At 35.1% G+C, this 13,755-nt stretch overlaps 1 protein-coding gene across 1 annotated transcript; it reads left to right on the top strand.

Annotated features, from left to right (window-relative positions):
* Positions 1–1,156: 1,156 nt before the first annotated feature.
* On the top strand, positions 1,157–2,177 carry Smp_063630 (hypothetical protein; the record flags this gene model as incomplete). The annotated part of the gene is made up of 4 exons (XM_018794893.1): positions 1,157–1,322; positions 1,617–1,789; positions 1,834–1,968; positions 2,022–2,177. The coding sequence occupies 4 exons, from the start codon at positions 1,157–1,159 to the stop codon at positions 2,175–2,177; spliced, it is 630 nt and encodes a 209-aa protein (XP_018649260.1).
* Between the last annotated feature and the right edge of the window lie 11,578 nt (positions 2,178–13,755).

Genomic DNA, 13,755 nt, shown 5'->3' with positions numbered 1-13,755 from the left:
TAAATTCTTCATGTCTCTATCCTCTTCTCTTTCCAAATTTATTTCACTAGATTATACTCGTTGAATAACATCTTCAAACCCTAATCTTTCGGATAACCGCTTATACTCTTACTATTTTTACCACTATGGGATTTGAATCAGCAACTGCATCTCTGTGTTAATGTGGTATGGCAACTCGAACTGATGTGCGTACGTACGAAGTTCTACGTTGTGACCGACTGAACTGAAGCGTGAATCAATATTTATAATTAGACAAAAATAAGTTACAGACATATGATGAGTAAGATAAGAAATGAACACACATACGCCTACATAAAAGCAGTCAAGGTTGATAAGTGAATAAATAATAAGGTCGAAATGTGACTCAACAAGAATGGAGAAATTAGCCTAACCAGATGTTAGAATAAGCTGTGTGAGCTTGATACAGCAACTGACACTACGGGTTCACTGTTATTCGTACAACGCAAATTAAGTAGTGGTTTATTTACCAGCGTGCTAAGTCGTGTTTTAGATTTGAAAGACTCATACCTGATATCAACTACCTGTTGTTTTTAGCTGTGAAGCCAACTGTTTATATTATAGCTAAAATTTACGAAGAGTGTAAGACAGAACGTAATTAAAAACGCCAGGTTACAAATCTATAAGTAATCTCATAAAAGCTCACCTATTTATTCATTACCATACAGTACTTAATGAAGCTACGTTTATCATTTGTTTTAGCCTTTATCTTATCCTAGGTCATTTAATCTCAACCTCTTACAATCGTCACCTTTATACAATGCAGTAGTATGACGGTTTTGCCATGCGCTTTAAAGCATAATGTATTTGCATTATTCCTTATAGCATTTGAATCTTGAATAGTTTGCCACAAGCTTGCTTTTTTGCCACACTTATCCCAAATATATATTCTTTGTACTTACGTAAACATTGAGTAGCATTCTGAGTTTAAAAACAGGTAAACATAAATTTGTTAATGAAAACTAAAGGATCTATACTCGAGTGGAAACTGATAACAAGAAAAGTTTTTAACAGCATCAGGAAGAAAAAGTAGATATTGAAAAGTTTCTTAGATCGATCAATCGTTTATCAATTTTTGTCTTACTTAACTGTTTTAAGTGTGCGTCGTAAATGTTAATGAAGTCACTTACCACATAAAATGTCAATGAATTTAAAAGATGCTCCCAGAAAATTAAAAGTGTTCTTTTTTTTAAAGTTCAAATTGAGATGGTGGAGGATTACATCAAGAAATGATGGGGCAAAGTTTCATCCAGGTGAAAGTATAGCAACCTATGAGGAATTCGAACAAGACGATCGTATGCATAGTAAGTTGGATTGTTATTTTAAAGAACGAAAATTATGATTGGAATGACTTTAGTGGTCATTCTGCTTAATGTGAAACGTTTATTAATATAATACTAGATTTTGGGTCAATAAATCAAAGAAACAGTAGGAAGTTAAATCAAGTTAAATCACTTTTTTTCTCAAAAAACCACAGTTAAAAGTGACTTATCAACAAGAAATGAAGTGGTGAAACTCTTAGATTAAAACGGAAATTAATTTAACAGCTTATCGTAAAAAATGTCTACATCCGCCGCTAATTTTTTAATTTTTCCTAGATGAAATACTCAGGGTTATGGGCCATAAAACACTGGACTACTGTCTGAACATATGTGCTGGGAAGTTGGATTATTTAGTCAGAATACCGAACGAAATTTTAGTAGAGATAATTTTTTATCTAAATTTGGAAGATGTGATTAATTTAGGGACTACATCAAAATACTTTCATGAGGTAATGGTTTTATCTTTACCGTTTGAGTTATTGTTTATTCAAAGATATGTAATAGTGATTCATTATGGCGTGAGATCTATGTTAATACAACACTAAGTCAGCCAAGTAGACCTGTTGAAGAGTTAGCAAAACTATTCGGATGGAAAAAGCTTCTATTCACGAGCAAATTACACCTTCAGGTAAAATAAATTGAATCTGCCAAAAATTATATCACAAATATGGTTATTAACAGATACAGTTACGTCGTTTAACCTTGGAAGAAAGTGATGACAATGAAAATATACGAACCAATGTTTATCATGATCCTGGATTGTATTTAGGTAAATTATTTGTGTTAATGTCCACATGTATTTTATTAATCATGGTTGGTTATGTTTCATGCGACTAATTTACTAAAGCTTGTTTAGTTGCAAACAGAGCTTTATACAAAGATGTTTTTATTAGTTTAGCAGTTGTGTAGACTGTTCAACTTAGAGATAGTCACTACCATGTAGTGGTTTAAGCTAGGTAATCATCAGACTCCAGGAGAATATAACGGTGATTTCAAGTTGAACAACCATTATAAAGTTTCATGTTCATAATAACTGTATACTCACTAATGACTAACTGCGAATCTCATTACCTAAACTGTAGTGAAATACTGTGACCATCTAGAACCAGACACTCATTACAAGTGTGATATATTCATCATCAGCAGCAAAAACGATCGTTTTGAATCAACTGGAGTTGAAAATGTAAATAATTGGATTCTTACTTAGTGTTACAAATGTAATTTGGCTGCTACAGGCCTAAAATTGTTAGACTCTTCACTTCTGGAGTTGTTTTTATGCACTGTCACAAATTTCTATGCCAGAATAGATTTACCCAGTGCTTCCTGATTCTAATGGCTAACTAACCTAATTCAGTTAATTATGTAAACTATCTTTGCAGAAAGTTTTGGTAGGCGAAAGGTTTCCATTTCCCCGATATATATATATATATATATATATATATATATATATAAGGTTTTAACATTTCCCGCAAAGAATGTAGATTTTGCTCCTAGAACATATGATAAAGTAATGAATTTACAAATAAAATGCATTATATACCGTAATCACTGACATTATAAGTGAATCACTAGTAAACCCTACCATTAATGCTACCTTGACATGTGGGTTGGGCCTACTTATTGTGATGACCCAACCGGATTAAACTAGCCGAAACAGTCGTTCCTCAGGGACCTACCATGCCAGACAGGTCGGTGGAATAGCGATTAGACTAAAAGCAGAAAACCCATGGTCTGAGGGCGAAGTCGTACTGCTGACTGTACTGAGGTGTGACGGCAGTAAAGTGTTTCCTTCAAAAAATCAGAATAACAGCTATACTGCCTTCCCACAAAGCGGATGTGTGGTTAGAGAGGATTGACCCTAAAACATGCGCGCCCCACGGGTATCCGTATCCGGAAAAAAGTCTCAACAAGTACTGAGATAACATGGAAATTGCCCACAAAATGTTCGTGTGTCACCGGCCTCAAGCAGTTGTCCATTGGGCACTACGGTCACGTTCTCAGGTCACTTAGACCAACTCTAACCCAGTTTTATTTTCAGGTACCATTAGAAGAACCCTTCCACGGTATGGGCAACCGGGAAGTGAAAACCGCCTTCAAACCTCTGACCACTCAAGACCACTGTATTCATAATCAGTTTCCTTCTTCAATTCCTATTATTCCTCCCACCTCGACTATCAACATCATACTTCCTCTTCAAGTGCCACGATGACCAACGATTATAGTGTGGGATATACTATCCCAAGCCCACTGAAGCCTCTCTCCAGACTACACATTAGAGCCTTCGACGTACGCACCCTATATCGAATCGGACAGCAGACGTTCTTGGCTAAGATCCCCGAGTCTGGTACGATTGGTGTACGCTGTGTCTCCGAAACACGCATACAAGATCCTAGTGTGGTCATCCATTTGACCTCATCTCGCCAAAACAGAGAGCCTACGATATACACCCTCCGTGTATCTGGCGACCCGACGGCTAGTTCTCGTGGACTGGCGAGTGTAGGCATAGCAGTAAGTACGAGAGCAGAACAAGCACTATTAGAATAGATCCCTGTTAGCAATCACGTATGTGCTATTCGGCTAAACTGCTCTGTAAGAACTCTAAAGGATAAGGATACACGTCGTTGCCTTTTCGTCGTTTCTCCTTACGCTCCCAATGACTGCAGTCCGGATGAAGTGAAAGATGAATCTTACAGAAAGCTTTCTGAACTTCTTCAAAAAGCTAAACACCCAAACATAGTACTTGTAACAGGTGACCTTAATACTCAAGTAGGTAGCTTAAACCAAACAGAAAGACATTTAGATGGGTATTTTAGTATTTCGGCTCAGTGAACAGATGATGATGGTCGTCTGCTGCAACTGTGCTCAGACAATCGTTTATTTTTAACAAGCACTGATTTTAAGTATAAGGAGAGGCATCGTCTAGTAGTAGTAGTTCGTCTGGTAGTTCAGTTGTAGAGAAACGTGGCCATTAAGAGTAGAGGATACTCGTGAGTTACTAGTATTTGATGACAGGCGTCTTAGAAATATTGCTCGCATCTGCTGGGATCACCGGGTAAGTAATAGTGAGGTAAGACGCAGGGTATTAGGGAATGATAGTAAATCAGTTGATGAGGTTGTGAGTCTTCATCATGAGATAGTTGGGGCACGTGTTACATATGCCTGAACACCGATTACCATGACGCGCAATGCTGACTGGTATTGGGGATGGTTGGAAGAGAGTTAAGGGTGGTCAAACCAAAACGTGGCATCAGTGCTTGAAATCACTAACTCCTAGTCTGAGCCATGTTGGTAGATGTAGACTACTTGCTTGGGGTCCACGTGACTATCATAACCAATGGTCGGTGACTCTGTGTGACATGGCTGAAAATCGATCACAATGGCGTAGGTGTATGCACTCTGTCTTCCCTTAAACCGTGGGTTTACAATTACTTCATATCTTTCTTTCTACGAACTAATTCTTTCTCCATGTGTTACATTCTTATATGCAATCTTTCTTTTATATATTACTACTGTTGAAGTACTTAGTTCTATGAATTCGATGGTCATCTTGTTGTGATAATGAGGTGTGGGAACTTGAACCGATGCATATATATGCCTGGTCCTATGTTGTGGCTGACTAACTGATCACCGATGAATAAGGAGCTCATAAAATTCAAGCTACTTTTCTTCACTACCCATTTAATTTCGAATTTAATAACTTAACATCTGTTTGAGAGAATAAAAATGGAGGCAAACGTCAATCACTTACAATTAGCTATAACAGTAACATATTCAAAACTAAATAATTTAAGTAAATCTTTACTGTGACTTTCTGATGCGTTTAACGTATTTTTTGTCGGACTTACAAACCGGTTTTTTGATTCTTTATTCAACAGTTTTTATTTGTAGGTTCAGAGAAACATCTTACTTAACTATTATGTAGTTCATTAATCTATCCAATTTGCAGGTGTGTGTTAAATCGTTAATTATGGACCTTGTTAAAAAACCTCACAACCTAAATAGCTGTAAGACAATCTAAGCTATTCTCTGCCTTTCACCGGAATTCGATATGATAATGTATGGTTTCCAATGGGGCTGATGAATCGTTTCCTACAAATCGATAATTGTCTAATCATCTTGAATGTTCAACTCCACCTGGTGGAGCATCGGTTGCACGGCAAAACTACTTTATTCTGTATCCTAATATTAAATAAAACGGATTATTTTCAAAACTAATGGACAAAATCCTCTGATACTTGTTCATTAATGATTTTATTGTTTTGTGAAACGTTTCACTATCTATCAATGTGCTTGAAAAAGTTGTTTAACAATTGGATAATGGTAAAAGGACGCAGTTCATCATTGTAGCAGAAACATCAATAAAACACTGTCGTTTTTTATGAGCTGAGCAAATGTCATACCAACAGTATCTAGTAAACCTAATATAATGATAATAATATATATATTCTGAAAATAATAATTACAGAATTCACGCCAGTCTACAGGCATGATCAATTTGATATAAATAGTAACATTAGATATAAAGAACAAACATGTGATATAAGATTGTTCTAAGTTTGTTAGTTTAGTAATTGTTTAGGTAGTGCATCTATGATATGTATTACAGCAATCCAATGCAGCAGCAGGGAACTTTAAATTTTTTCTTAAGTGTATAGCCTGTTGATTTATGGAGGGTGTTATTTAAGGTTATTTCTTGTGCCAGAACAAATTATTGATATCTTTCCACAACTAGGGAAAGTAAAATGAAAACAGAGAGCACAGAACAACAGAACATTGATTACCGAAATATGTTGGTCAGGTTTACCACTGTTCATGTTAGATATTGTTCAAATACATTAAGGTTGCTAGGGACAGTGTTAACGTAAAGTGACAGCAGGTAAGTGGTTTTAATTAGGGAATTCACTAAGAAGAATGGCTAAACATTTACTTACTTACGCCGGTTACTTCCAATGGAGCATAGGCCGCCGACCAGCATTCTCCAACCCACTCTGTCCTGGGCCTTCCTTTCTAGTTCTATCCAATTTTTGTTCATTCTTATCATGTCTGTCTCCATTTCTCGGCGTAATGTGTTCTCTGGTCTTCCTCTTCTCCTTTAGCCTTCAGGATTCCATGTGAGGGCTTGTCTTGTGACGCAGTTGGGTGATTTCTTCAATGTATGTCCTATCTACTTCCAGCGCTTCTTGATTTCTTCCTCCACTGAAATCTGGTTTGTTCTCTCCCATAGTAGGTTGTTGCTGATAGTGTCTGGCTAACGGATCCGAAGTATCTTGCGTAGATAACTGTTAATAAACACCTGTAACTTCTGGATGATGGCTTTCGTAGTTCTCCAGGTTTCCGCCCTATACAGTAGAACTGTCTTGACATTTGTATTGAAAATTCTGATCTTGGTATTGGTTGACAATTGTTTTGAGTTCCAGATGTTCTTCAGTTGTAAATATGCTGCTCTTGCTTTGCCGATCCTCGCCCTCACATCTGCATCAGATCCACCGTGTTCATTGATTATGCTGCCCAGATATGTAAAGGTCTTTACATACTGCAAAGCTTCTCCGTCAAGTGTAATTCGATTGGTGCATGCTGTATTGTATCGGAGAATGTTGCTTTTCCCTTTGTTTATATTGAGACCTACTGCCGCTGAGGCTGCTGCTACACTGGGCGTCTTCTCCTACATTTGTTGTTGCGTGTGTGATAGAAGAGCCAGGTCATCTGCGAAGTATAAATTGCCCAGTTGCATCCTAGCTGTCCACTGTATCCCGTGTTTCCCTCCAGATGTTGACGTCTTCATGATCCAGTCGATCACCAGGAGAATGAGAAAGGGTGAGAGTAAGCACCCTTGCCTAATACCAGTTTTTACCTCGAATGAGTCTGTGAGTTATCCTCCATGAATGATTTGGAAGTTTAATCCATCATAGGAATTCCTTATGATATTGACTATCTTCTCAGGCACGTCATAGTGTCGAAGAAGGCTCCATAGTCTTGTCTTGTCCACGATATCAAATGCTTTCTCGTAGTCAATGAAGTTGATGTATAGTGATGAATTCCATCCAACTGATTGTTCCACAATGATCCGTAGAGTTGCAATTTGGTCTGTACACGATCGATCCTTACGGAATCCAGCCTGTTGATCTCGGAGTTGGGCGTCTACGGAGTTCCTCATTCTGTCTAACAACACTCTGTTGAAGACTTTTCCTGGTATTGAAAGGAGAGTGACGCCCCTGTAGTTATCAGACCTGCTGAGATTGCCTTTCTTTGGGATTTAGATCAAAAGTCCTTCTTTCCAGTCTGTTGGTACTCGTTCTTCATCCCAAATCTTACTGAAGAGAAAGTGGAGTATCTTTGAAGTTGCTGATACATCTGCTTTCAGTGACTCTGCTGGTCCCCCTGCCTTGCCGCTCTTGATTTGTCTGATGGCCATGCTGATTTCTTCAATTGTTGATGGGCCAACATCGATTGGGAGGTCTGTGGGGGCTAAACATTTAAAGAGTAAGATACACTTACAGGTGCTAGAACATTTAATGCATTTTCAGAGGAGCAGTATGAAACAGTGCAGAGAACAAAGAATGGGAGAGATTTTATCGTATGGATAGATTATGGGATATTATTCCGGAGTCTAGAAAACTTATAGGTAAAGTAATTCATATAGAGAGATGATCTAGAATGGGTTTGTTTCGCTATTGACAATCAGTTACGTATGTCGTAATGAGAAGTTTCTACCTACTGAATTGCTTGTTTGGATGTAAAGGATAGTTTGTTAAGTATTTTGAAGAAGAATAAGACAAGATTTAGTTTGAGTCTCCTCTTCCATAAAGGGTCAAGCCCAAGTTTATTGCATCTAGGATTATAAGTCAAGGTACAATCAGTTCCAACAATACAAAGTGTAAATCGTCTCTGTACTGATTCCAGACCTAATTTATCCTTTATGCGCTGACTACTAAGAATAAACGCACAGCATTCTAAGAGTGGTCGAACCCAAACTTTGTATATTTAAATACGTGATTCATTGTTAAAAAGGTTTTGAATTATGTAACCTATAGGACGTTGAGACTTGGAAATCTGTCCCAATATCTGTTCTGTAAACGACAAGTCGTAGGAGAACTTAAGTCCTAAGTCTAATACTATATGTAACCTAGATAACACTTCACCATTTATGGTAAGATCTAAGTTGAATGATGTATCACCGAAGCATATCCATCCACATTTAGCTGTATTAATCTCCAGCTGCCATTTGGAGCACCACTGTGCTACCTTGTTAAGCTCCATGCTTATGCAATTTTGAATATTGTGCAGCTCGTGTGGAGGAAATGAATACACTACGTTAAGATCATCTGCGTACAGAAGGGGCTTGCTCACACAGAAACACTCACAAATATCATTGATAAACACCAAAAAGAGCAAAGGGCCTAAGACACTACCTTGTATTATACCACTTCTAACAAGGACAGTGTTCAACAATGAAGAGTTAATTAATTCATGCAGCTTATGAAATAAGATGCTGAGATTTACAACGTAATCTGAGCTTTTACCCTAAACAGTCTGTCGGTTTGATCTTGTCTAGGTTAGTGAAAGTTAAGCTTAAACTATTCCTTGGTATAAGACTGAACAGTAACAATCTTCTAGTTAGTATTTTTATGCTGGTCTCTGGTCCTCTTACTGTTGTATTATTCAGGGCTTTTAAATAAACTTATGAACGTTTTATTTAAATATTTGTTTCACTTATGAAACATTTACCTTTTATAACCTATTTGTAATTTATCTTAAATACAAACTTTCCAGATGAAGTGAAACCTGTGCACGAGAATATTCACTGAATAGAAAACTGTATTTTATTTGAGAAAATATATGTAATATATAAACATAAACAGTTGGTTAAATTGCTTCACATATAAATACAGTTCAAAAGAAGACTATTATTCAAAGTATTTTGCCAGCATGCACTTGTTTATTAGTATTCAATATACTGTTCTAGTTACGTAATATTTAAATAAAATTATGAAAAAAAAGTTGAAAATAATTTATAACACTAGGAGTAAAGTACAATGGTAGAGACTAGGGATTTTTAAATGTAATAATGTGTATATTTTGTCCAAAAAGTTGTAGTAAATAATTAGTTAACAGAATTAAATTTGAATCTCTAATGTTTCTTTAAGATGGTGTTATCAGGTTAGTAGTTCAGGACATTTTTCAAAACTATTCAGCTATTTAGTATGGTTCTGGATGGATAATGTGTTTCTTACGCAATTTCAAAAATATTTCTTTATCGTAATTTAATTTAAGATAACGTAAATTTGGGGACAGAATATCTCCATTATTTGTCATTTGCTGCTGTTCACCATTCTTTTCAATACCTAGAACTTAAGCATAACATAAGCTTTGTTGCGTTAACTAGTCACTGAGTCAAACCAGTGTCTATCAATTCAGTTGCAATGTGTTCCTTAGTCTAAGTAACTAGATTTTGCAGTCTATGTCTAGGTATTGTAGATAATCAGGAGGAAGTCTTAGACACGGTGTTTGTGTTAGGATGCCGAGATACAAAGTGTTTATTACCGTCAAAATAGTTTGGTTATGGTAAAACTGAGTGATACAGATTTGAATATTACGGGGGGCAATAGTCCACTAAAGATTTGAGCATGCCATCCTGACTAGTCCAACTAGAACAAAGTCTATACATAAGACTTATTCAATCACCTAATATGACATTTACTAGCTAACATTTTTCATAAGTCGCCACATTACAACAAACGCGTTTGCATACAAGACCTGGAAGAATAGCTACCATATTACATACTGTCGAAGTGTTTAAATTCATTTGTCTTATAATCAGCTAATTAAGACGTTTTCAAAATAATAAGGAATACTACTGTTAGTTCTAAAACGGATATGGTCAAGATTAAAAGTCTATTCCTTTTTTTCTATTAAATTAACTTTTCTAGTAGGTAAACTAAAAATATGAAATCCATTTATTCATCGTTTGAGTTATTATTAATACACATATAGATGGGAGTTAATCAATTTGTACGTCATGTTAATTCGTGCTAAATTTATTATTTTATTTTCTGAATTTGTGAATTCTCTATCAAGCATCTCGTTTTTAACTGATACTATTAGAAAAAACCTACATTGTTTAGGAAGCGTTTTACCTGAATCGATGGCATAATATATCTACTCATTATTGTTCAATAAAGTGTCGGCTTAATGATTAACTAAACATTTGTGGGTGGTAATGATATTATAAGCCTTAATTGTCAGATATCCATAATATTTTAATTAATGATGCTTTTTTTGAAGTCGCGGCGTCTTTGAACTATGGGGTGAGGGAAATAAAAAAAAATAAACCATAAGACAAATATACAATAAGCATCAGTTAATCGTGATTCTTTTCAAGCCGTATCTGAAGTGTGATTATCTGAATGCACATATGCATATGAAACTAGCCTAAAGTTGAGGAATATAACCACTCTATATTACTTATTCCTGAGCTAAATACTGACATGATCCACTTAGAAATTACTTCTGACAAAGTAGAAAGATTTACCATAAAGTCTCACTGTTTCACTTAAGGTGTTTAAAGAACTTTAAACTTTTCAACCTTTACTTAATAAACCAAATCATTTAAATTAATTATCTAAGTATACAGTTGTTTTCTGTTTAGTAAAAGAATGAGATGGTAATGCTTTTTTCTTTAGTTCATTAGAGTATTCAAATAACTACTTGTGATTTAGCTAAAAACTTCAAGTTTGAATGTATTATTCAAGAATCATAACGGTAAGTTAATTCATTAATCCGACTGAAAATATTCTATGAAAAGAGAGATTTTACATTTTTGTTAAAATTATTTTCATCATTAAGTTTATTATCAATATTCAAATTTTGCAACTGCCATTAAAAAGGATCAACATCGTTAATAAGTGAGTTTCAAGACAAAATAATATTTTGAATAAGTTTAAACAATTAAATGTATACTGTATTAGGACGTCATAAATGGTTGATTAATCTGATTGTTGAACGTTATTAAACTGCTAGTAGAGTCAACTAATTTTTCAGTGTGAAGATCGTTAACGTATAAAATTTCATACATTAAATTCTTGACAAAAATATACCGTATACTATTAATCCTTAATCTATTGTGTCAAAGCAATCAAATCATAAGAGTTTATTTATTCTAATCAAATGTGCATATAACCTTGTTTTATAAAGATATTAAAAGTGTAAACTGATGGTTCATAATGTTTTCTAATCATTGGAGTCATTTGAATAAATATTAACGATTATAGATAAGAAAGAATGTCTAAGAAAAATTTCTGTCTCATTCTATATCATCCATTCATTTAATCTTGAATATTAAAACATAGTAACTTTCCTAGCGAACTGAAATATTGAAGTGTAATAATAATTGCTAAAACATATCGACAGAAAAATTCACTTAGTATTGTTTGTTTGAATATTCCCATTGATGTGTTAGGACTGCAACTGGTCAGTCTCTAATTGACATATTTGCATACTGTGCGTATTGCCTCGATATAGCCTAAATTCACAAGCATGGTAAGCAGGTAAATCCATCTGACGAGTTCCAAATAGGACGAAACACGCGTCCTGGATTCCACTGCTAGCCACTATCCATCTTTGCATATCGACAGAAAGTTTGAAATAAAGCATGAAACTACTAAGCTAGTTAGTATAATTTCGTCATGGCTGATATGTTTCAATGATATTGTAACAATCATGTAAGAATTCAGTCGGCAAAGATAAAAAGAGGTCAAACAACATAGTTACGTAAGTGATAGAGAAATTACAAAATGAAACAGAAAAATAATACACTTTTCATTATGAATCTTCGTGATCTTGGTAATCGAGTGTTTCTAAATTAAAATATTTGAACCGATCAGTGCTGGATTCAAGTCTTCGAGAGGATATTAGCAAAAAACATTGTTGTATAACTTCGTCTGGCCAGTTATTAGCTCTCATCTACAATTACTAAGATCAGGATTATAAAACGAATACTTAGAAACCCTCACAGATTGTTTGTAAACCAAGTATTACTCGGACTAGAATGATTCCATCAAAAAAAATTAAACATATCTTCTAGTAATCATAAAAAATGTCTCATCTAGCAAACGGATACATATAATGCGGAATTTAATGGTTGGTGATAAATTTATTCTTATTTAAATACTTATATTGGGACTGTTAATTGATAAACATGTATTTCTTAAGAGGTTCTTTAAACATAAACAAAGTAATGAAATTAATTTCTTACTTTATTTAATAAGTAATTAATATAGGCACTTCGTTAGCTTTGTACCTCTACAGTACAAACGAAACCTGATCAAAACCCTTAGCTACCGAATACGCACTATATGTCCGGCAGATATAGTTGAAGATGAGCTAAACACATTGTATAATGCTCTGAGGGAGAACGGTTACCCCAGAAAGTTTATAATTAAATATATGATCATGAATGTGAAATTAGGCGAAATTCAAACGGTCAAGAAGAAGTCCTTGTTCATACACCTACAATTCAGAGGGGATGCAGCTAGCTAAATACTTACTCAGAGATTACGCAGATCAATCCAAAAATCCTTCAACGCCGGTGAACTACGTTTAGTGTTTTCTACGCTTCCAATGGTGACACCGAGGCTTAAAGATGAAGTACCTAGAATGACCACCTCATTTCGTATTTATCAGTTTGACTGCTCCTGTGGAGCAAGTTATATTAATCGAAATTCTAGGAATTTACATTTTCGTGCTCGTGAACACCTCCCAGCGTGGCTAAGCAAAGGTCTGATGAAGAAAGTAAACAGCTCGACTTTGGCCCATTTAGTACAAACTAGTCATAGTGCCAGTATAAACCAATCCTTTTCAATTATTTATAAGGTCAGTAATTTTTTGCCAAAACTTGTCAGGCTTGAAGTCCTTCAAACGGCTGAGGCAGTTGCCATCAGGATGAAGAAACCGGAGCTATGTGTACAGAAGAAATATCTCCAACCCTTGCTCCTCCCTTGGCCAACCACAAGGTCAATTAATTAACAGTAATCTTAGCTATTGGATGACTAATTTGACTATGTACTTACGACCATTTGTAGTCAAATGTAATTGTCTCTCTTATATTTATTCACAAATAATTGTATTTTATTATTATTATTGGTTAAATATCATCATTAATCTCCCCTATACATGATTCATTCATTTCGCATTGATTCCTCCTTATTACGTCTTACTAATTTTTTCACACAATTTAATCTTCCGCTTGATCGAATTGTAATTGCACTATCATACCTCTCTCACCCTATCTGACCCATGTTTATTCTGATCATGGATCTTAAATTTTCATTTAACATATATACAGATATATACATTCTATGTAAGTCATATCAACATTAACAATTTTATTCTATTTGGCTTGACAATCCTAAATTTACAT

The sequence above is a fragment of the Schistosoma mansoni genome, chromosome 1, assembly GCF_000237925.1.
Source record: "Schistosoma mansoni strain Puerto Rico chromosome 1, complete genome".
Lineage (NCBI taxonomy): Eukaryota > Metazoa > Platyhelminthes > Trematoda > Strigeidida > Schistosomatidae > Schistosoma > Schistosoma mansoni.
Note: the sequence above shows the minus strand (reverse complement) of the source record. Positions and strands in the feature narration are given on the sequence as shown.